Source organism: Anolis carolinensis, unplaced genomic scaffold, assembly GCF_035594765.1.
Source record: "Anolis carolinensis isolate JA03-04 unplaced genomic scaffold, rAnoCar3.1.pri scaffold_8, whole genome shotgun sequence".
Classification (NCBI taxonomy): domain Eukaryota; kingdom Metazoa; phylum Chordata; class Lepidosauria; order Squamata; family Dactyloidae; genus Anolis; species Anolis carolinensis.
The window spans coordinates 22,136,626-22,161,865 of record NW_026943819.1 but is presented as its reverse complement, the minus strand read 5'-3'; the positions used below and the strand labels follow the sequence as shown (position 1 = coordinate 22,161,865).

Here is a 25,240-nt window from a genome sequence, read left to right as displayed (position 1 = left end):
AGGGTGGCTTCATAGAATCATAGAATCGCAGAGTTGGAAGAGACCTCATGGGCCATCTAGTCCAACCCCCTGCCAAGAAGCAGGAAATCGCATTCAAAGCACCCCCAACAGATGGCCATCCAGCCTCTATTTAAAAGCCTCCCAAGAAGGAGCCTCCACCACAGTCCGGGGCAGAGAGTTCCACTGCTGAACAGCTCTCATAGTGAGGAAGTTCTTCCTGATGTTCAAGGTGGAATCTCCTTCCTTTTCTGTAGTTTGAAGTTCCGTGTCCTAGTCTGCAGGGCAGCAGAAAACAAGCCTGCTCTCTCCTCCCTATGACTTCCCCTCACATATATGTACATGGCTATCATGTCTCCTCTCAGCCTTCTCTTTTGCAGGCTAAACATGCTCAGCTCTTTAAGCCACTCCTCATAGGGCTTGTTTTCCAGACCTTTGATCATTTTAGTTGTCCTCCTCTGGACACATTCCAGCTTGTCAACATCTCCCTTCAACTGTGGTGCCCAGAATTGGACACAGTATTCCAGGTGTGGTCTGACCAAGGCAGAATAGAGGGGAGCAGGACTTCCCTGGATCTAGACACTATACCCCTATTGATGCAGGCCAGAATCCCATTGGCTTTCTTAGCAACTGCATCACATTGCTGGCTCATGTTGAACTTGTTGTCCACAAGGACTCCAAGATCTTTTTCACATGTACTGCTGTCTAGCCAGGCGTCCCCCATTCTGTATCTTTGATTTCCATTTTTTCTGCCAAAGTGAAGTATCTTGCATTTGTCCCTGTTGAACTTCATTTTGTTAGTTTCGGCCCATCTCTCTAGTCTGTCAAGATCGTTTTGAATTCTGCTCCTTTCTTCCCTGCTTAGTAACATCAGACAACGCTTTGTTGAAGGTGGAAAATGTGAAATGGTTCAGTTCTATTCCCACAGAGATAAGTCCTATCATGTAGACAACTTAAGTCTCACGCTGAATTCCAACAAATGGCTTCACATGGAAGGCATTGGTTATTGCAGTGCTTCTCAACCTATGGGTCCCCAGATGTTCTGGCCTTCAACTCCCAGAAATCATAATAGTTGGTAAACTAGCTGGGATTTCTGAGGGTTGTAGGTTAAAACATCTCGGAACCCATAAGTTGAGAACCCCTAGGTTATTGGGAGGTTAACAAGATTTGTTTCCTATTAGAAATGAAAAACCAATCTTGAAAAATGTTGGTGTAAAGCTCTTTGAAATATACTGTATATACTCGAGTATACGCCTAGTTTTTCAGCCCTCTTTTTAAGACTGAAAAAGCCCCCCTCGGCTTATACTCAGGTGAGGGTCCTGGTTGGCTTATATTTGGGTCAGCATATACTCGAGAATATATGGTACATTTATTATTTTTCTCTATTATTATTGGTATTATTACATTTATTATTTGTCTCTATTATTGCTGCTACTATTACATTTATTTTACTCTATTTTTATTATTATTATTTTTTCTTGTCAGGAGCAACGGGAGTTGCTTCTGGAGTGAGAGAATTGGCCGTCTGCAAGGACGTTGCCCAGGGGACGCCCGGATGTTTTGATGTTTTTTCATCCTTGTCGGAGGCTTCTCTCATGTCCCCGCATGGAGCTGGAGCTGATAGAGGGAGCTCATCCGCGCTCTCCCCGGGTGGGATTCAAACCTGGCAGCTTTCAGGTCAGCAACCCAACCTTCAAGTCACAAGGCTTTTATCCCCTAGGCCATCGGAGGCTCCTATTTTTATTATTTTTATTATTATTAATAATACATTTATTATTTCACTCTGATCTTATTATTTTTATTATTGCATTTATTATTTTACTCTATTATTACTTGTATTATTTTCCTTTATTTATTTTTATTATTATTACATGTATTATTTTACTCTATTATTATTAAAAGGATACATAAGCACATTTACATTGAAGAAGATGAGAATAATGATTTGATCAGAGTTGGACAGACTTATCTTAAATTTGAGCTTTATGTAAATATTCAAAAACATTTAACCTACTGATGCCTCAGTTAATGTAATTTTATTGGTATCTATTTTTATTTCTGAAATTTACCACCCTTGGCTTATACTGGAGTCAATGTTTTCCCAGGGTTTTTTGTGGTAAAAATAGGTGCCTCGGCTTATATTCGGGTCGGCTTATACTCGAGTATATATGGTAGGTAATTTTTGAAACAAATCTTGCCAAGAAAACCCGATGATAGGTTCACTTTAGGGTCACTATATGTCAAAAATGTATTGAAGGCAGACAACAAGACAATATTGTAAAGACGTTTGTTTTTTTTATATGGATGTGTGGGTGGTCAAACTGTTTTTCATCACCATTAGGCCTGACCTGCAGGGACTTAAGTGCTGCTTCTGATGCGTTTAAAAAAAAACATATTACAGAATCCATTTAGAATGATGATAGGAAATACCAGCACTCTGGAGAGAGCTCTGAGAATTGTCCTAAGGATGTGTTCATATAATTTCATATTATTTACAAAAATACACAAATTTCACTATATCATTAAATGAGGCCACCTGACTGCTGAAGGTGTAATTTTTGAAATATAAATTAAATCAATATTATATACAAATTATATACCTTTTATACTTATATATATAAGCCAACCCGAATATTAGCCGAGGCAACTAATTTTACTACAAAAAAACTGGGAAAACATTGACTCCAGTATAAGCCGAGATACCAACAAAATTACATTAATTGAGGCATCAGTAGTTTAAATGTTTTTGAATCTTTACGTCAAACTGTAATTTAAGATATGACCGTTCAACTCTGATTAAGCCATTATTTTCATCTTCTTCAATGTAAATGTGCTTATGTATCCTTTTAATAATCATAGAGTGAAATAATAAATGCAGTTGACAGATCATAATTTTTTCAATGTCTATTGTTTCCAAATGCTGGCTGAGATCTTTTGGCATGGCACCCAATGTGCCGATCACCACCGGGACCATCTGCGCTGGTTTCTGCCAAAGTCTTTGCAGTTCAATCTTGAGGTCCTGATTGCGACTGAGTTTTTCCTGTTGTTTTTCGTCAATGCGACTGTCACCTGGGATGGCAACATCAATGATCCAAACCTTTTTTTCTTTTCCACAACTGTGATGTCTGGTGTGTTGTGTTCCAGAACTTTGTCAGTCTGGATTCGGAAGTCCCACAGTATCTTTGCGTGCTCATTTTCCAATACTTTTGCAGGTTTATGATCCCACCAGTTCTTTACTGCTGGGAGGTGGTACTTGAGGCATAAGTTCCAATGAATCATTTGGGCCACATGGTTGTGCCTCTGTTTGTAGTCTGTCTGTGCGAATTTCTTACAGCAGCTGAGGATATGATCGATGGTTTTGTCAGCTTCCTTGCACAGTCTGCATTTTGAGTCATCAGCTGATTTTTCGATCTTGGCCTTAATTGCATTTTTTCTGAATTATTATTATTATTATTATTATTATTATTATTATTATTATTATTATTATTATTGTAATGTGTGGACACTGGCTATTTCACAGCCCTAAAAGGCATGGGAGTATGGTACCAGGAAGATTGTTCCCCCATATGAACTTGCTTGGGGACTAAGGTTTCAGGCTTTGTGTTGTGCTTCGCCAACATATGAATTGTGACCAGAATTGCTAGAGAGGAGTCCTTTTCAACCATAGGTATTGATTTGCAAAATCTCTACTAAGGCACCCAGCCTCACACTCTGTGATCTTCAGAACAAAAATATCACAATATGTATTTTGCTCTAACTCAGTTGCTTTTGCTAGCCCAGTTATTATCTCTGTGTTTGTATACCACACAACCCTTGTATCCATGGGTATATATTTCTGAGCCTACTATTCAACAGGAAAGTATAGATCAGGGGTCCCCAAACTAAGGCCCGGGGGCCAGATGCGGCCTTCCGAGGTCATTTACCTGGCCCCCGCCCTCAGTTTTATAATATAATATATTGTAGATACATATAATATTGATAATAATATTATAATTTATTATTTATTTATTTATTACATGCATTTATACCCCGCCCTTCTCCCCGAGGGGACTCAGAGCGGCTTATGTAATACCATATAATAATAATATTAATTATATATTCTATATTACATATAATATTACTAATAATATTACAGTATAGTAGTATAGTTCAATAAAGTAATATATAATGCTAATATTGTGCTATGCTAATAATATAATATATTGTATGTACATATAATTTGTAAGCCACTCTGAGTCCCCTTTGGGGTGAGAAGGGTGTGATACAAATGTAGTAAATAAATGCAGTAAATAAATAAATAATAAATAAATACATTTTAGACTTAGGCTCGCCCGAAGTCTGAAATGACTTGAAGGCACACAACAACAACAACAACAACAACAACCCTAATTAACTTGACTATCTCATTGGCCAGAAGCAGGAAATCCACTGAAATCCTGATAAATGTATGTTGGTTAAAATTATTTTTATTTTTAAATATTGTATTGTTCTTTCGTTGTTGTTGTTGTTGTTGTTGTTTTTGCACTACAAATAAGACATGTGCAGTGTGCATCGGAATTTGTTTGTATTTTTTTTTTCAAATGATAATCCAGCCCCTCAACAGTCTGAAGGATTGTGGACCGGCCCTCGGGTTAAAAAGTTTGAGGACCCCTGGTATAGATAATAGCAAACCCTATTGCAATGAATGACTTCTGCCAGAGATTACTAAAGAGTATCATTGGAGGATTTATTAAATTCTTAGAGAGGTATCCTCTCTAAGAATTACTAAATTCTCCAGGATAATGTACCTTAACTTCCAGAGATCATGACTACACCATGAGATCATCTGAGGCCATAGAAAATTCCTAAATTGGGCATTTTAGGTGAAACCACAAGAACTGGCCCCATGTGTTCAGTGTTTGTGATGTAGTTTGCCAACTGTTAAATTGTCCTGAAATGTTTTGATGTAAATTGCTTTGATGGATTTCCCGGATAATTTTTAAAATCAACATGGACACTATGTCAAATGAGCTGCAGAGGAAGAGGTTTAGATGCCGAGGAGGGTGGAGCCAAAGAATAAAATTGTGCTTCAGATAAAATTTCCCCAAAGGTACAAATTTCTTCAAACTTTATTGATACACTGCACAATCACAACCATCTCTTATTCTTTTTGAATTAGAAAAGGTTACAACTACAATGTAACATGCACAAAATTTCAGGTAGTATATTCACCCTTTTAATACGATTATTGACAGGAAAAAAAAGAAGAAAGACTTGACCTTGTTTGCTTTAAGAGATAAAAAATAAAATTTAGAAAGTATCTCTAGAAGGCTGACAAAATAAAAGGAAAAATGCTTTGAAAATTTCTGTTTGATATAACTTTTCTCTCTCATTAAAGCATTTGAACATTGAAAATTTATTTACTATTTTATCTTTTATTTCTTTTTTTATAGGATAAATTGTTTGAAAACAATGTGCACACCCATAGCTTTGACACAGCTAGAAGAATTGCACCATTGAGAAGTCACAGAAGAACTTGTAAGTCTACCAAAGATAAGGACTGAAATGGACAGGTAACGGATTCATACACCCAACATGTTTCCTCACAATTGCACTTATACATTGCACAAGTAACTTGAATGGTTTTTTTAAAAATGCTCCCCGGTAGCTGGAAATAATAGAAATTATTCTTCTATCTTGTGTTATTTTGTTTGTTTGCTCGCTTAAGTGAAAGAGTAAGTGATGAGTCTTATCGATCAACAGCTAGGGAGAGTTTCCATCTTGAAGCCATAGTAGATGCAATCTCCATGAATTAATGCAGACATCCAGTGTAGAAGATGTATTGGATCAGCTGTGTCTTTTAATAGGCTTGGATTTGGATTTAGTTATTTTTTTTAATCTTCATATGTTGTGTCAAACAAAACCTGAGTCACTTTTTATTCTCTCCACTCCAATGCATATATAGGGATTTTTTGTTGATTATAATTATAATTATTTGAGAGTATGGTGCACTTATAAATTTGATAGGAAGAATCATATGCATGAGAACCTTTGTGCACATATGAATACACATAATTTCTGGGCGAGGATGAAGGTTAACTTACTAAATAATATGACCAAGCCTTTTATCTGGAATTGAAAATACTCTGGTCCTGCTTGCATGCAGTGGCTTTAAGGTTTTCAGAAAACTCCGTATTAGCTTGCTTGGAACATCATGTGTACAAATTCAGTGAAATTTTATTTTGAGGATTTAATCAAGAGTCCTCTAGATCCCAAGTGTATTTGCTATTATTTTCCCCATATACTTTAAAAACTCTAGGTATCATTTGTTCTCTAGTGCCTGTGGAACTGACTTTTGGGTGGATTTTCCTTTAATATAGTGTGTGCAGAAAATGCAGCTTTCTGTGCAGAAAATGCAGACTGAACTGCAAATAGTCCTCAAAATACACTTCTTTCTGTGTCATTCTGCTTGAATTTATCTTTAAGAATGCTAATCACAGATATTCCACATAATATCTAAACATCAGAAGAATGTTTTCAGTTTTTAAGAAGAAGAACTGCTCAACGCCACAATTTAATAAGGATCACTGGATTCAGTCTCAGTTTAGCCAATAGCCATTCCTGGCTTCTATTACACAATACATTAAAAACTAAGCAATATAATTCAAAATAACATCTTCTTTTTTGGAATGCAAATTTTCACATTTCATTCTGGCATGCAAGGAGCTTCGGAAACCTTAAGGAGCTACGGCAAGTCAATATAGACCGTATTGAGTTAGATGAATCAATGGTATGACTTGTTACAAGGAAGCTTCCCGTGTTCCAGAAACAAAGTGCCTTACATGTGAAATATAACCATGACCTTAAACTTAAAGGCCTCACTCAAAAAGCAAACCCCAAACTAATGAACACTTGCTTAGGCCAGGGCCAATTCCATTCATTTCAATGAGCCCTATGCAAATGACATTTTGGGCTGCAATCTTGTGTTCAGTTTGTTTGCACACAGTTTCACTAAAGTAAGTGGGCTTTAGGTCATGTAATTATAGTTAGGTCAATTCATAACCAAACAGTGTAACTTACCAACTGGTATTGCTACACAACCTTCAGTCATTTCAGTGGAACCAGATGAAGCTTTTTGCAAGTTCCCACAGAAATGAATGGAGGGAGGTTCATGCTTACTGTGTTGCTCCCAAACATAGCAAAGCATCATATCCGAGAGGCAATGCATGGAATTTTCCCACCACTGAAATGCACAACATGTCTCATAAAATGCATATTACTTAAATGCATCTGGAAAATATTTGCAAACACCACACATTAGGCACTTAACGTTAACCACTATCAAGAAAACTTAGTACATGGTGTGCTACCAGCACTTCAGTGCACATTTTCTGGAAGGAATTCTCCCCATTAAACATCCAATCATCCTTATGCTTCTTCCTCCTTTTTTTAAAGCTAGGAGTTATTCTCTTTCCTTCCATTTGATGGATAGAAAGGGATGGATCTCCTTAGGGTTTGCTTGTTCAACTTCTAAGGCTAGGTTCCAGGACCTTGCCTACAGAAGCATTTTACTACTTGTGGGATGGAATTCCTTATGTTTGGCTTTCTAGAGCTGATTGTTCCGTGAAGTGTTTATATTTTAATCCTCATCAGAATTTTAAATTATTTCTTTGGCCAATTTGTTTTTGAGAGCTAAAAATGCTTCTTTTACATACATATCGGTTTCTGAATTAAATTAAACACAGTAGAAATCCTGCGAACAATACACCTTAAATTTTAATCAATAATTTCTAGTTCAGTCATAAGGTTAGATCAGACCTGATGATGATCTAACTCAATAGGAACACAGCGGAAGTGTGTATCTTATATTATTTAGAACACCTTTAAAATAAGCTCCAAACTCATTGCTGCAAATCCGAACAAACCAAACACCAAGCGTATCTCTTCAGTATTCTTCAAGGTCAAAAGGAGAAGCCACAACCTGGAGGCATCTAGTTGGGAGCTGTTGTTTCATTTGATCCAGCAAAGCAACTCAATGCTTTTTTGCATTAAAACACACTGCTGCAAATTTCTCATAGAGACTGAATCGACACCCAAATAGCTTCATAACATTGGATCCTTTCATGGTGGAAAACAACAAAGAGTCTTGTGTCACCTTAAAGGCTAACAAATTTATTGTGGCATCAGGTTTTATTGACTGCAGTCCACTTCATTGTCTAAGTCACTTTGAATTAAGTCTTCCCTTTCCCTTCGTTGAGCTTCGTTGCCTGTTGTCCCGGTACGGAAAAGGAAGTGTAGTAAAATGTTGGCAGGGCAATAAAGCATTTTTGGAAAGCATGTTCCCCACTTTTCCTCTTGCTCTCTCCCTTGCTCTTTCCCCCCTTTAAAGGGTTTTACAAACTCTTTTCTTGGTATCTGAAGGAAAACATGTCACTGGGGCTGAAAAGTAAGTAATGGGAAGCAAAGTCTGTACATTCAGTAATAATGTAGTTGTGGTCGATATGCTGTCTTTATTCCTTTAAAAACAAAGCCCTGACCATTCCAACTTTTTCAATATGAATATACCACCCAAATATTTAGTCTTGTATAAGTAAATATCAGACTCTGTAATCATCCATGTTTTACATGTGTGGATAATCTAAACACTTGAACAACACAACTTTTTGATCATCCACGTAGACACTTTGGGAACTGGCACCAGTCACTTGCCATCCACAAGGTCATTTAGTGTTCCCAGCAGCTCAGTACAGTGGGCATTATATTTTTCTAACTGCTTTTCAGGGTACTGTTGGGCCTCTTGGTCTTGGTCTGTATAAGATGGTCTTCAGGTCATACTCCTATGGAGAACATTTCCAAAGAAGGAGAAAAGGTAATATTGGAATCCTTTATGTATTTCTTTTCCATCTTGGTCCCACTTAGGTACAATAAAAGAAGTAGCACAAATCTGATCCAGATCTACTAGGTCTTCCCACACGACTGATCTTGACAAGAGCACGTGGAAGTGTTCTAGAAATCCCATCTGTCCAACTTGTCCTGGGACATGACACAGAGCTCTTGTAAATTTAGAAGCACCAACCTGTTCATCGCCTTTAACACTCGTAGCTTCTAAGGAAACCCATCTCTCCTTTCATTGTAGGGACCAGAATTCATCCTCTGTGACAATCTCCCATTTCTGTGTTGCTTATGATGAAAGAAGTATATCTTCCCATAGCTTGAATCCGGCATCATTCGGACAAAACTTTAAGCAAATTGAATCCCAAAAACTGAAATAAAATACAGCTTGATGCCATTCATCTACTGTAGAAATCAATGTTGTTGTTTTGAAGGGCTTCAATATAAACCACCAAGAGGCAAGAAATCACGTGAATCCGCTTCACTTTCCCCTTTTCCATCTGGTTCCCCCACTTAAATCTGATACAATATTTGGAAATTAAGTTGGCATTAAATTCGGCTCCTTCCCAAAAAAAGCCCTCCCCACCCCCAATACAAAATGAATGTGTCAAACTCACTACCTCCATCAGCTTCTGAGTGGATGGACTTCTAAGACTACATAGGAACAGGCTGGGTGGGGAAAGGAAAGCAAGTCAGTTGGGCTTCAACTGTAGAATAACATTGCTTTCCCCAGAGAGAAAGATGAATATTTATGTGCAGTAGAACTCTAGGACAGTGGAATAGATGGTAGAATATTTCCAAATAAAAACAAAAAAAAATCATGTGAATTATTTTTAAGGCAATGTTTAGAACTAGGATTTTTTTATGTTTAGTTGGGAATGGGATGGTCTCAGACTTTCTTGGGGAAACGATATTTTGGAGAGATACTGAATGTTGGGTCTTTGATCCCATTCAATTCTCAGTCTTCTTTTTTGTTTATATCTGTGCCAGGAGTCTTTACTAGTTGCTACATATGTGTTTCCCCTTTCTTGAATCTCCAGCAGACTGAAAACCCGAAGTGGAACGTTGAAATAATAATGGGTTGAATGATGAGGAATTAAAAAGTTGTCTAGATGGAGGTGGGACTCAATAGCTGTGATTATGGTGATGGATGAGTGAACGAATGGATGAAGGATGACAGAGGAGAGATTTGGCTTGGAGAAAAAAATGCCTTTGCCAGATAATTACATTGATGTATGGATAAATATGCCTAATAATTGATGGAAAAGGCAGGCAGGTGAATGGGTGTAATGAAGGCATGATTATTCTGAAAAATGGGAGATGCATAGCCAGCATCTGTGGTCGAAGTCAAAGGTGTGTGCCCTGGCCTTCCTTGCCACCCCTCTCCGTGCTTTGCAAACTCACAGGCTGTGTCTAAATGTGCGACCTGGTCCAACATCATGCTTACGATCTAACACATATGCTGGGGAGGAGGCAGAGGACTGTGCTGATGGCCAGGCTACAAATTTATTAAGACAACCACCCAGGTGGAAGCAAGGTGATACCAGAGCATAATCAGACACTTGGAGAAACATGAACAGATATGTACAGTGTTACAAATAGAACAATCCTTTTGCTCAAGAGACACCAGCGATAGGAGGACACCTTTTTTTTTCTCTTTTGCTTGCTTTTGTTTTTCTTGTTGTGCATTGTCTCCTGGACTAAGAAGCATCCTCCTCCTGGGGCATTGGGGTGGGCTCATTTCGGAAACTCTTGACCGTAGAAATGAGAGGTTGACATTTATAAATAGGGTGTTTTTTTTTTGAGGTACGGGGTCAAGGGAGGAAATTAAAACTGATTCTGCTTTGGGAGATGCCCATGATTGACCAGTCCCTAATGGGTGGTTGGCTTGTAACCCAGTTGCCCTCCCCCTCCCCTCGCCCTCCCAGCAGTAGATTCAAGCTGCAGACTGTTTGTTTATTTGTTTGTTTGCTTGTTTGCCCCCTCCCCTCCCCAGCAGTATGGATGGTTTAAAGTCTGTGGTGTGGGAGAAGCCAGGCGTCATCGGCAAGGACCCTCACTTTTCTTATCAAAACTTGAGGAGGAAATAAAGAAAGAGAGTGCCTGATAGCCAGAGGCAAGCCATCGCTCTGGAAGCTGCACTGTTGCCATCGTGTACTGCTCCTGGGCCTGGATAAAATAGTAACAAAACAAAACAAAAGGAAGATAGGAAATATATGGTTATTACTATCATAATCATTGTCACTGTCATCTGTAATACTAGTGAACAGAATCCTGTATCAGGCAGCATATAATTCAGTACTTCTCCTGGCCCAAGCCATCCAAAACTGATAGAAACATCCTTCAACCAAGAACATTGGCAGAATAGCCCTCTTTCTCCCCATACAGCTGACGCCCAATATGTAGGTTGAGTGAATGGGAATAGAATCAAAATTATGATTTTTATTTTTATGTAATGATTGTGAATTATAAAACAATAACCTAATTCGTGAACACGGCTTAGTTTCTAATTCTTCATGGGGAGAAGGAGATCCATTCTGGGAAGGATCGGAACAAGATTACCGTATATACTCGAGTATAAGCCGACCCACAATGTGTGTCACTTTTTGCATTGCTGTTGTTGCAAACACAGGTATACTTGTGATGGAGCCATTGCACTAAGAGTATTTTGAAGGCCACAAGTACCATATATACTCGAGTATAAGCCGACCCGAATATAAGCCGAGGCAGCTAATTTTACCACAAAAAAAAGGGAAAACATTGACTCCAGTATAAGCCGAGAGTGGTAAATTTCAGAAATAAAAATAGATACCAATAAAATGACATTAATTGAGGCATCAGTAGGTTAAATGTTTTTGAATATTTACATAATGCTCAAATTTAAGATAAGACTGTCCAACTCTGATCCAATCATTATTCTCATCATCTTCAATGTAAATGTGCTTATGTATCCTTTTAATAATAATAGAGTAAAATAATACATGTAATAATAATAATAATAATAATAATAATAATACAGGAAAATAATACATCTAATAATAAATAGAGTAAAATAATAAATGCAATAATAATAATAATAAGATCAGAGTGAAATAATAAATGTAATAATAATAATAATAAATACAGGAAAATAATACATGTAATAATAGTGTAAAATAATAAATGCAATAATAATAATAATAATAATAATAATAATAATATCAGAGTGAAATAATAAATGTATTATTAATAATTAAAAATAGAGTAAAATAAATGTAATAGTAGCAACAATAATAGAGAAAAATAATAAATGTACCATATATTCTTGAGTATAAGCTGACCCAAATATAAGCCAACCAGGACCCTCACCCGAGTATAAGCCGAGGGGGGATTTTTCAGTCTTAAAAAGAGGGCTGAAAATCTAGGTTTATACACGAGTATATACAGTAAGTCATTTCTCCCTGAGGTTGGGAGGGTCAGGTCAGGAGAAGTTACTTAGTTAAGTATAAGGTGACACAGCATCCTGCCCAAAATTTCTAGTACAACAACAACAACTACTACAGCTATTATTAATAAGCAATCTATTCCTTTTTAACAGAATGATAAGGAAGAGGACTTAAAAAAACTTTTCAGTGGGAAGGAGATAGTCTTTGGTGATATGGTTCTAGAGGCAGCGGTGGTCCTTAGCTAGTGTCGAGTAAACATCTTCCCTCCTTTATGTCTCTCACATCAATTCTCGTCTCCCATATTGCACATATAACACAAAACTGGGGAGAGGCAGATAAGAGTCTTTATTTACATATTTTTACAGACCCCTTTAAAAATTTTAAGAAGACATTTGGAAGATTCAGAACAAGCTAGTTAAATTGCCCTGCCCCCCAAGCTATCCTCTCACTTCCAACCCCCACAGCAACTGCTAGCAACTAAAGAAGACGGTAAAACCCTTGTGCTGTTTAATTCATTAATTTGCAATTTTACAGCAATGCTGATTGACTGGAGTCCTAGAAATAGAACACATCTGTGCTGAACTCCTCCCATCTGGAACCCTTTATGTAGTAATTGCTCTAAAATGTTTTACACTCTTGGAGTTTTGTTCTCTGGTGAGGGTCTTTTTTCCACCACCACCGTCCCCCTTGCTTTGCCTTTCCCTTCCCTCCTGGCCATTTCAGTACATGCAAAGAACTGCTTTCCCTTGTTATTTAACTAGCTGAATGTCACTAGTCTAATTAAAAATTGATAATGACTGCAACACATGGGCAGACTGCAAACAGTGACAAATACTGTGTAGGCCTTAATAACTATATTACTGTACTTTTTTAAAAAATACAGTGATGGGGCTTTGATTTGTATTGCTTTCTTTTTAAAAGTTGTATTTGTAACAAGCAGATCATGAACAAATAATTGCTGTCTTATTTGATTTGAATCTATTCAAAGTAACATGACAAAGTCTGCCATTCCTATTTAATTATCTTTCTTTGTAAGAAGAAGCTAATATTTTGTCCAATGTGGATAAAGGAAACAGCAAGTATTGGCCAAACAGATAAAGCTGTTGTAACGTACTTCACTTTCTAGGCAAACCTTCACAGATCAAACATGACTTCTCCTCACAAATGTCATGTGGGGACATATGGGCCCGGGCTGTGGCGCAGGTGGGAGAGCAAGCCAGTGCAATTAACTGCAATGAATCACTCTGACCAGGAGGTCATGAGTTCGAGCCCCGCTCGGAGCCTATGTTTGTTTGTCTTTGTTCTATGTTAAAAAGGCATTGAACGTTTGCCTATATGTGTATTGTGATCCGCCCTGAGTTCCCTTCGGGGTGAGAAAGAAGGGCGGAATATAAATGCTGTAAATAAATAAATAAATATATGGCAAGTGGGGTGGAGGGGAATACAGTAGAGTCTCAATTATCCAACATAAACGGGCCGGCAGAACGTTGGATAAGCGAATATGTTGGATAATAAGGAGGCATTAAGGAAAAGCCTATTAAACATCAAATTAGGTTATGATTTTACAAATTAAGCACCAAAACATCATGTTATACAACAAATTTGACAGAAAAAGTAGTTCAATACGCAGTAATGCTATGTAGAAATTACTGTATTTACGAATTTAGCACCAAAATATCACGATATATTGAAAACTGTGACTACAAAAATGGCTTGGATAATCCAGAAGCTTTGATAAGCGAGACTTGGATAAGTGAGACTCTACTGTACTTCTTGTCCTCCTTACTCAAACCACTGTATCTTGTATCCATTATTATTCAAAATATTTACTCATTATTTATAACATGGGTGGGAATTATGCTATTTTCCAAAAGTTGTTCGTCTGTGAGTCCCAGTAGTCCCAGGCACCATAGACAGTGGTGAGGAATGCTGGAAGTCGCCGTCCAAAAACACTTGAAAAACCATATGGTTCCCACTCCTGATTTATGTACTGTTTAGTAACCAGGGAATATAGGGCAAAAATTAAAATTAGACCCATTAAGTGAAACACGGAGTATTTTTGAGTATTGTTGAGATCCTATGTCACAGATGTGGTTACAAATATTCAGTGGCATCTTGTCTCTTAACCTGACTCCACAAACCTACTTTAACAGCCAGCAGCCAATTGAGTGATGGAAGTCTATTAAAGTGGATGATATTTTCTATCCTTCTCATAGGTCCTGCTTCCATGAGAGATCATTGTGTGGATGGATATTGGGGCCAGGCTGTGGCGCAGGCTGTTGAGCAGCTGCAATAATTCACTCTGACTATGGGGTCATGAGTTCGAAGCAAGCCCGTGGCGAGGTGAGCACCCGTCAATTAAAAATAAAAAAAATAGCCCCTGCTCGTTGCTGACCTAGCAACCCGAAAGATACTTGCATCTATCAAGTAGGAAATAAGGTACCACCTATAAAAAAAAGTGGGGAGGCAAGGTTAACTAATTTACGACGTTGGAATGAGGAAGTGCGGTCAGAGTGGATGATGAAGCAGCTGCTCCCCCCTGTGGCCAGAATCGAACATCCCCTCAGGAGAAGGTTAAATTGCCTCTGCGTCTGTCTGTCTCGGTCTTGGTTCTGTTTAACTTGGACAACAAGTTAAACATGAGCCAACAATGTGATGCGGCTGCTAAAAAAGCCAATGGGATTCTGTCCTGCATCAATACGGGTATAGCATCTAGATCCAGGGAAGTCATGCTCCCCCTCTATTCTGCCTTTGTCAGACCACACCTGGAATCCTGTGTCCAATTCTGGGCACCACAGTTGAAGGGAGATGTTGACAAGCTGGAAAGCGTCCAGAGGAGGGCGACTAAAATGATTAAGGGTCTGGAGAACAAGCCCTATGAGGAGCGGCTTAAAGAGCTGGGCATGTTTAGCCTGCAGAAGAGAAGGCTGAGAGGAGACATGATAGCTATGTACAAATACGTGAAGGGAAGTCATAGGGAGGAGGGAGCAAGCTTGTTTTCTGCTGCCCTGCAGACTAGGATGCGGAACAATGGCTTCAAACTACAGGAAAGGAGATTCCACCTGAACATCAGGAAGAACTTCCTCACAGTGAGAGCTGTTCGACAGTGGAACTCTCTCCCCCAGACTGTGGTGGAGGCTCCTTCTTTGGAGGCTTTTAAGCAGAGGCTGGATGGCCATCTGTCGGGGGTGCTTTGAATGCAATTTCCTGCTTCTTAGCAGGGGGTTGGACTGGATGGCCCATGTGGTCTCTTCCAACTCTACTATTCTATGATTCTATGATTCTATGTTCTATATGGACACTGAATGTTTGCCCTATATGTATATAATGTGATCCACCCTGAGTCCCCTTTGGGGTGAGAAGGGCGGAATATAAATACTGTAAATAAATAAATAAATAAATAATATTGAACCTGACCCCGACTGCCAGCAGAAGAGATCTCCATTGTGCAATGTGGCTGCTGGGATCTAAGGTACGTTGGGACAGGACATTACTATACTGGCAATAATGCCGCAACCATAAATATAAAACATGGCTGAATAAGAAGCAATTATAATTATGGTTCCATAACTAGGTTACAAATCCTTAATGGCAATGTAGGACGTGAGGATATGAAGCTAACCATAGCACAAAAAGATGGTCTGATATTATTCCATTTGCTATTTACTAAGTCAGAGTTCTTAAAATGTATTTTTTGCTTCATCCTCTGCTGTTGGAAAATCCTTTACTGTCAGAGGTAAATATTTCTCAAAATCCCCCACCCTTTGTCCATTTCACCACCAAAAGATAAAATGGAGATAGCTGGGAGATTATTTTCACTCAACCATAGCATTTCTGCACATAAATTCTCCACACTAGGATATATCTTTCCCTCTATTTTGTTTCGAAACTAGCATTCTATGACAGTTTCTACTGTAGTTTTCAAATGAAATGCTGACAATATAGTGATACACAAAAATACAAACCAAGGTATAAAGAACAGCAGTAAAAAACAAACAGCATATACATTCACAACCAGTTGACTGAAGGCCTCATGCAAACCCATGGTTATGAGGCACAGAGAAGAGCAAAGTGACAGAGGACAAGGCGATCCCAAATAAAGCAAAAGACATAATGTGGGAGGTGTGATAGAGAGAAAACAAAATGAAAATTAAACAGGTGCCATGCAGAATCAAGCCCACGAAGAAGGCATCTAAATCTGTTTGGGATCCTGTAACAAACAACTGTGGACATGCAGTGAGCAAAGGGTGTGATTTTTCAGCAGGAACAGTTGCATTTCCTTTTTCTTTTCCATTTCGGTTAGTAGAGAAGTCTCAGAACCGCTCAACAAAGCGACTTTGTTCCAATGCCACCTTCCACAAGCCGGAAGGCAAACCTGCTAAAGGATTTGATTAGTCTGTGACAATCGGAGTGAAATCTAACAGAGTCCCCAGTGAAGGGTGAACTTGATAACTGGCTGGTGTGTCAAGCACATCGCTCGTCTTGGCAGCAGCTGACCTTGACTCTTTCTTGCACAAGAGCTAAAAATCCTAGAAATTCAAGTAACTTATTTCCTTTAAAAATAAAAATTGGAGAGCTCCTTGCATCTAGTAGGGCTTGCGTGTAGAGGTTTTGGGTTGTTGTTGGTGTTCTTTTTTAGTTACAGCTTTTTGTGTGTGCAATACAGAGATACTGGAGGCTTCACATTAATTGGGATGGTCTCACCACTTGCTCAATGTAGAAATGTGGATGTTGATGTCTGGTTGTTTCCAACCTCCTGATTTTACAGAAGACGGCCTTCCATCTTACGTGTTTCCAGGTGACGTACTTCCACTTGTACGTTTCCCCTTCTCCAAGGATATCTAGTCTATGTCTCATTGAAAGGGAAAGAACCATGGAATTATTGCGCCAAATTGCTATGTGTGTGTGTAAAGAAATCCTTGCAAACTTGTTTGCAAAAGATCTCTGCAAAAAGGGAGCTGAGCTTTGCAGAGGCAAGCCATGCCTCAAACAATGTATCGGTTTGCTGGCAGATGGCTGGGTTTTGTCAGTTGGGAATCTGAGCTTGCAGGGAGAGCACAGAAAAGACAGGCTCTCTAGCTACGGTCAAGTAGCAGTTTAAATATGCTATGCTGGATATATTGAATGCTGATTGATTAGTTATCCTATGTAACTACAAGGACATTGTACGATTGCTGAACTGTTTACTTAACTTCAACTCAACAAGTAAAGTTCCTTTGTTCTTTCAATTCCTCTGCCTGGTCTGAGTCTTTTGCACATGGTGTTAACTGGACGCTGCTGGTTCCGCTATACACACTCTCTAACAGGAATTAGGATGTCTGAGGTTGTCCTGCAACAGTTAAGACTTTGATAGCTGACTGGAAAGACCACTTTTGTGCATTATGACAGAAGGGTATATTGTATTCCTTCTCAAACGACAGCACTGGCTTATTTAGGTAAAGGTAAAGGTTTTCCCCTGACATTAAGTCTAGTCATGTCCGACCCTTGGGGTTGGTGCTCATCTCCATTTCTAAGTTGAAGAGCTGGAGTTAGCCATAGACATCTCCAAGATCATGTGGCTGGCATGACTGCATGGAGCATCATTACCTTCCTGCCAGAGTGGTACCTATTGATCTACTCACATTTGCATGTTTTCAAACTGCTAGGTTGGCAGAAGCTGGGGCTAACAGCAGGAGCTCACCCCATTCCCTGGATTTGAACTACCAACCTTTCGGTCAGCAGCTCAGCGGTTTAACCCGTTGTGCAATCAGGGGCTCTAAAGAAACATTTGCACAGGCCATGTCCAGAAACCAAATGACAGCCAGTAACGTAGTTTCAGTGAGTGAGTATGGAGGTATGAGTTATGCTTATGAGAAATGTAAGGTGGCTTCTAAGAAACAATACCTGGTAGCAATCAAATAAATTCCAAGAAATATATTGGCAGAAACAGAAAAAGCCACAACTGGCACCTTCAGTAGCCCTATCCGAAATTCCAGAAGCTGTTCTGTAGCTTGAAAACATAGAGAATGATGGCCAAATATTTGTCTGGGTTATATTGTGCTTCATAATGAGAAATTTGCCTTTTCTTGTTTATTTTCCATCTAAACAAAGCAACATATAATGTCTCTCCTCCGCCTACATGGAAAGGATGAAGGTTACCACGGATCAGTGATTCTAATCTTTCCAAAACAAACCTGCCAATAGAATATTTCCCATTGCACTTTGAATCTCCAGAGCTGAGCCAAAATTTACTTCAAATACATGTTCTGGGCTAATTTCAGAGGTTTGTTTTCCCCTTGCCACTTCTTACCCTAAAAAAATAAGGCGTTTGAGCAGAGCTTTTTTTCCTAATAGCCTGCCACACTTTTTCAAAACAAACCAGGCCTTGTAGAATACATCTATGGTACTATTATCAATGTTTTCATTTATCCACATGTGGCAAAATATGTCTTCTCTAGGCAATTTTCTAGGTTCTCCAGTGCAACGCGATGATATTCATAGGCCATGCTGTCACAATTGTGACTACATAGCATTTGCAGATTCATGGCACTAGGTTACAAATTTATCACTGAGATCTAGGATGCTAGCCAAAATACATACATATAGCTAATATCTGCAAACAAAGAAATGCTAAACCTGCAGGAGGAACAAATTATTTCTAACCCGTACAATACAAAAAAAAGAGTAATTTCTAATACTAGGGGATCCATTCAAAATAGGATGCCATTGTCTCTTACACCTCACTGCTTAGTTAAAACAAATTATACCAGGATTTTTTTAAAAGCAAGAGGTGGAGGGTATTTAAAAGATACAAGAAACAGGATCAAGTGAAATTCTGAATGCTCAATCAGAATCTGAACTTTAAAAAGTAACACGATGCGAGTTTTCTAACCTCATTAATTTTAAAACAAAGGGATAACAACTATTGTAATGGCAAAAAATTAAAAATAATGACAGAAGGGTGGAGGGTATTTAAAAGTACAAGAAACAGGAAGGGAAAGAAAAAGGAAAAAGGATCAAGTGAAATTCTGAATACTCATTCAGAATCTGAACTTTTAAAAGTAACACGACGTGAGCTTTCTAACCTCATTAATTTTAAAACAAAGGGATAACAACTATTGTAATGGCAAAAAATTAAAAATAATGGCAGAAGGGAATCTAATTAGCTCATGTGTTTCTGAATAAGGAGAGAGCTACAAAACCGTTCTCTGCAATTAAAGAAAACAGCTTAGCAAATTGTTGCACTGCAAACAGAACTTTTTATTTTGCTTAATTGCAACAGGATGCAGCATTGTCTTCACAAGCATCCACCCAGACCATCTTTGCACAGCTATTCAAACGCATGTTGTTAAGCAGAAGGGGCTGAAATGCAGTGTTCTGTAAATATCGGGTTGAAAATCAAGGACGCTTAATGCACATTTAGGGCTCAGATCACATGCATTTTGAAGAGCTCCTCCATCATCCCCTTCAGGGATCAGAAAAGTAATTCAAGTGTCAAGTCAAAGACAATCACTTCCTCTAAAGCAATGGGAAACACAAATACACATATACACACACTCCTCGTCTCCATTGACATTAACAAACACTGAACTGACTGTGTCAGAGGAACTAGCAATGCAATGACTAATAACCAGATGCCGATGATTTGGAGAGGCGGGGGAAAGGAGAGAAAACTCATCAGAAATAAAATGTGAAGTGTCTGCATTTTTTTCCCTAATAGGTTGACATTTTTTCAGTTTGTGAGGAAAATAAATAAATAACAGAACCCATTGGTGCTGCTGTCAGCCAAAAGAAAACCGATCTATGATTCACTTCTTCCTTCATAACAAAATGTTGGGGGGAAAGACCCTCACTTAAGGAAAAATGGAAAGTCCTTTTTATTATCTGAAAAACCTAATAGACAAATGTATGACAGCTTCTAACAACTGAGCAGATTTCCATGGTTTACACTCTTCTGGGTTGAAAACGTTGGGATTTTGAATTTCAGAGCTATTGAAGATCAGGTTATATGAAAAGCCTTATACAATAAATGTTACATTTGTTCCCTAAAGCTGTTTAGGACCAGCAGTCTAGGAGTGAAATTGGGTTCTGTTGGTGGGAGTGGTTCCTCTTGGCAAACTCAAGAGATTCACTTCCCTCTCTGGTCCAATATTAAATAATATTGGTAAAGCTCTGGAGAAGAGAAAAGGCAATGGTACAGAAGTTTCCGACTCATTAAAGAAGTAGCATCCCTGCAATAGCAATGGATCAGGAAAAACATTGCAAGAAGACCCTGAAAGACTAGCATGAGGTCAGGTGCTTGATGGGATGAAAAAAAAAACAAAATACAAAACAAAACAAGAAGAACTTGAACTCCAGGAAAGAGGCAGGCAGCTGTCACCGACTCCAAGCCTTCAAGGCCAAAAGAGATCCAAAATCTCTGGTTCTGGGTAAACAAAGGTAGGATGTCCCATAGGCTCAGATTAAGGGTAAGGACTCACTCGCTTATTTGCAAGTTTGTTCTTTGTTGCCTATCTTCTACGACAACTTCCTCCACCATCAATGTTCCAGATAGTGATAGAAATGTAGTAAGCACACTGTTTTATTTCCAGGAGGTATCTTATCCATCTTTTCTGTGGCCAAGATGGTTTGTTTTACACACATACACACAATGCCGTCTATTTCTATTTGCGATCTTTTCAGATTAATAGATTAGTACTGGAGGCAATCCCAACTGATCTCCTGCACACATTTTGAAGATTGTTTTTGTTTCACTTTTCTACCTCTTGAATATTTTGAGTTTTATTTTAATGCAGACTTCTGGGAAATGATCATTTATACCAACCTACGACATACCAACCTCCTGCCCCCCCTTAAAGATACACAGTAGAGTCTCACTTATCCAACACACGCTTATCCAACATTCTGGATTATCCAACGCATTTTTGTAGTCAATGTTTCCAATATATCGTGATATTGTGGTGCTAAATTTGTAAATACAGTAATTACAACATAACATTACTGCATATTGAACTACTTTTTCTGTTAAATTTGTTGTATAACATGATGTTTTGGTGCTTAATTTGTAAAATCATAACATAACTTGATGTTTAATAGGCTTTTCCTTTTACTACGTAGCATTATTGCATACTGAACTACTTTTTCTGTCAATTTTGTTGTACAACATGATATTTTGGTGCTTAATTTGTAAAATCATAACCTAATTTGATGTTTAATAAGCTTCTCCTTAATCTCTCCTTATTATCCAACATATTCGCTTATCCAATGTTCTGCCAGCCTGTTAATGTTGGATAAGTGAGACTCTACTGTACATATCTTTTGTGTGCACGATGAAAATATTGGTTGCTTCGTTTGATTCTGCCATTGAGTCAAGTGTGTTTAAACAGATTTTCCTGCCCACTTGAAATGTGTATATTCAGTCATTATGGCTGCAGCTGACCAGCAACATGAGAACCCCAGACTGTGAACTGTGCCTGATTTGCAAACAGGATCATGGGAAGCCTGTCAAACCTTATATTGAAATCAGATTCCTTATTGATCCTAAGCAGGAATCTTTCATAGGAGCAGGGTGTGGGTTTGGAGTCACGGCTGGAGCTCAGCACAAAGTTTCAGTAGGCGGCAGTGGTTTTACTACTCATGTGTGATACTCAGACTAGCTCTTTCCTCTCATTCCAGCATGTCAGGTGGGAATGTAGAACAGGGAATTGGTGTGATGGTGGAAGTGGCAAGCAACACCTTCTGACTGGTGGTCCATAGGGAGTTTCCAACAGTTGCTCTGCCAACCGCATTGCACACCCAGCTGCTTTTTATGTTAACCTGCTGCAAAAAAAAATTCCCTGAAGCTACATTTTTTAAAAAAGCGCTGCCTTAGTTCCTTCCTTCCCAGAACATATCAGCCAGACGTCCCTATGCACTGATGTCTGTGTGGGCAGCAGCCCTTTTCCTTTATGGCAAAGCGGCATTTGGTATGTTGCAAGCAAAAGAAGGAAGGAACCATGCTTGTACCAACCTGCCAGTGCTGTAGGTTGACTTATTTCTAAAACAGAAGACACAATGGGCACACAGGGAGAGGAGAGAAAACAGGAAAGGAAAAAATGTAGTTCATATTTTCAGACAGCTGAGTGAGTGAGTGAAGGAATGAACAAACAAATGGGATTATTAGAAACTTGACCCGCTCTACATAAACAGAGATCACAGCAATGATTGTGTGGATGTGGCAGGCATGACAACAACATGTAACACAATTATAGGGGCTTAATAGTTAAAAATTAACATAACCCACTGCCTTGATAATAGAAGAATGGCTTGGGTTTATTAAGACTCCACTTGGCACATTGGTTGGCCTCTGTGATTTGCAAATACATCACAGACTTGGGCTAGCCATCAAACCCCAAATCATATCTTCAAACAAGACCTGATAGATGGGAAAGTGTAACAGCAAAATACACTGATAATAAAACTTAGTTCATTTCAAACTGCTTTAAGAACTCTGAAAATATGAGAACTTACCATACCCAGCCTGTTTCCATTCAGATATTTTTTCCTCCCCAGATTCAGTTTTCAGTAAGATGGAAAAGGTAAGTATAACCAATCCTGGCAAAATGATAGCGTTCAATGTTCCAGCTCATTTTAATATGTAAGACCCCTGACTTTGATCCATCGTGAAGATTTCAATCTAAATAAACTTATATGATGCACTGACCCCAGTATTTGGACCCTTTGCTTCACTACAGACTATTTTAATGGTTGAAGTCAAAGACTTTAAGCTGCACAGACATGTTCCTTGGTCTAAAATTCTTTGTGCCGAAACTTATCTGCTTTTCGCCCAATGTGTCCATCATCATCACAAGCAAAAGTATATAGTGTGCAAACTCCACATATTCAACTTATGTACCTACCATACAGGATTATACTGGCATTGGTGTTCCCCAGTTTGTTGATGGCCACACAAGTGTAGTTGCCATAATCCTTCTCTGACACATTGAAGAAGGTTAGTGTGGACATCCGACCTTTGTTCTCAATTCTCACTCCATCCAGCCCATTGGCTAATCTGTAGGGAGGGTAAAAGAGGACATGTATTAATCCATATAGTCTGAATCTTATCACTATTTTCTGAGTTAAAATATTGTTTTTGAGGGGAAAAATGGATTGGGACATGGAAGAAGAACAGCTCAAAGAGGTGATGATAAAATGGGCAAGGGAAGTAGGTCATACGATAAATATGTCAGAATGGGAAAAGTTATGGAGGAAGAAACTCAAATTTACGTATGCGGTAGAATTGAAAGAAAACTGGTATAAGACCTTCTACAGATGGTACATAACACCGGAAAGGCTTGAGAAATTTAGTAAAGGGAAAAGAGATGGAAAATGTTGGAAGTGTGGGAAGCATACGGGAGATTTTATACACATGTGGTGGGGCTGTAAAAAAGTTAAAAAAGTTTTGGCAGACCATTCATAAAGAAATGGAAAAAATAATCCAAGTAAAATTTGATTTGAAACTGGAGTGCTTCCTATTAGGAATGACAGATTTTCAGATCGATCTAAATACGGATAAGCTTTTCACATACATGGTGACATCAGCCAGGATATATTTAGCAAAATTATGGAAGACACAAGAAATCCTTTCTAAGGATCAATGGCTTCTAAGATTATTAGAAATTAAAAATATGGACTTACTAACACAAATAATATTACAGGACAGTGCCTCAAGGCAAGAGACAAATTGGTCCAAATTGACAGATCATATGCATAAAGAAAATATTGTACACTTGTAAAATATGGTAGGAAATTATCCTAGGCCTCAAAATATGTTCAGAAATTTGGCTGAAAAACATGTAGAAATGAAGAAAATGCTTTGAGGTGCAGAGGATCTGGAAGGATAATTTAATGTTGTTTGGGGTATGGTTTTGGTTTTTTTTTTTCCAGTTTCTTCAATTTAATCTGTTTCTAAATTTATTTCATTGTGCTCATATGTTTTATGTATTCTTAAAAGCATAAATATTTTTTTTAAAAAAAAGAAGGAAGTGCCTTATGATTGTAAACAGAACTATATTTCCATCTGTGCGTAATGCTATTGTAGGGTTTTATTTGGATTCGCAGATGTTCAGACTGGACTTAAAGCCAGTGTGAAATTGCAACCTTCTGACATAGTGAAGGCCTTTGCCTAGAGACGAAGCTATATCAGGGTGTATATGATTATTCAGTATTCTGTGTTCAATCTGTCATGCTTCAAGGAACTCTTATTATGTTGCATGCCCGCACAAGGGCTGTATTTGAAATTTAAAGGATTTCTAGGACTGTGCTGTGGTGGTTCAAGGTAACCCCTGCTAATCTGGTACATTGACTTTTTTTTGGCTCAAAGAAATCACTCACTGCCAAGGATGTAAATCTGCCCTTCTCAAGATAGGCTGGCAACTTCTAAAACATTCTCACCTGGTTTCTTCTTTAAACCACTGAAATTCTGCTACAGGGACAGCAGAGGCTTCACAACGTAGGATCCCCTTCTGTCCAACTGAAACTCCAGTGTTCCTGGGATTGGAGATGGATGGAGGGTCTGCGGAGGGAAGGAGAACAGTCCAGAAACTTTCAGCAACCAATCAGTTTCCATGCAAACAACAGAAAAGGGTGGTCAATGTGACAACAAAACTGAATCATGTGCCAGAAAAGCCCACATAGTTTATATCAGGGGTCCTCAAACTTTTAAAGCAGAGGGCCGGTCCTTCAGACTGTTGTGGGGCCGAATGATCATTTGAAGAAAAAAAATGAACAAATTCCTATACACACTGCATATGTCTTATTTGTAGTGCAAAATCAACAACAACAACAACAACAACGAAAGAAAAATACAATATTTAAAAATAAAAACAATTTTAACCAACTCAAACCGATCAGGATTTTAATGGGAAGTGTGGACCTGCTTCTGGCCAACAAGATAGTCAAGTTAATTAGGATTATTGTTGTTGTGTGCC

The 25,240-nt window shown here is 38.5% G+C and overlaps 1 protein-coding gene across 4 annotated transcripts in view; it reads right to left on the bottom strand.

Annotated features, from left to right (window-relative positions):
• Window positions 1-5,087: 5,087 nt before the first annotated feature.
• Window positions 5,088-25,240, bottom strand: part of opcml (opioid binding protein/cell adhesion molecule like) — a 934,533-nt gene continuing 914,380 nt past the window's right edge. For 3 of the 4 annotated variants that reach the window (XM_062961394.1, XM_062961393.1, XM_062961396.1), the window contains 4 exons: window positions 24,705-24,825; window positions 23,171-23,322; window positions 22,282-22,308; window positions 5,088-11,037 (listed from right to left, as the gene is read on the bottom strand). In XM_062961394.1, the coding sequence (XP_062817464.1) occupies window positions 10,937-11,037; window positions 22,282-22,308; window positions 23,171-23,322; window positions 24,705-24,825 (401 nt within the window). In that variant the 3' untranslated portion in view covers window positions 5,088-10,936. The remainder of the gene's footprint in view (window positions 11,038-22,281; window positions 22,309-23,170; window positions 23,323-24,704; window positions 24,826-25,240) is intronic. The other variant, XM_062961395.1, reaches the window with a different exon arrangement.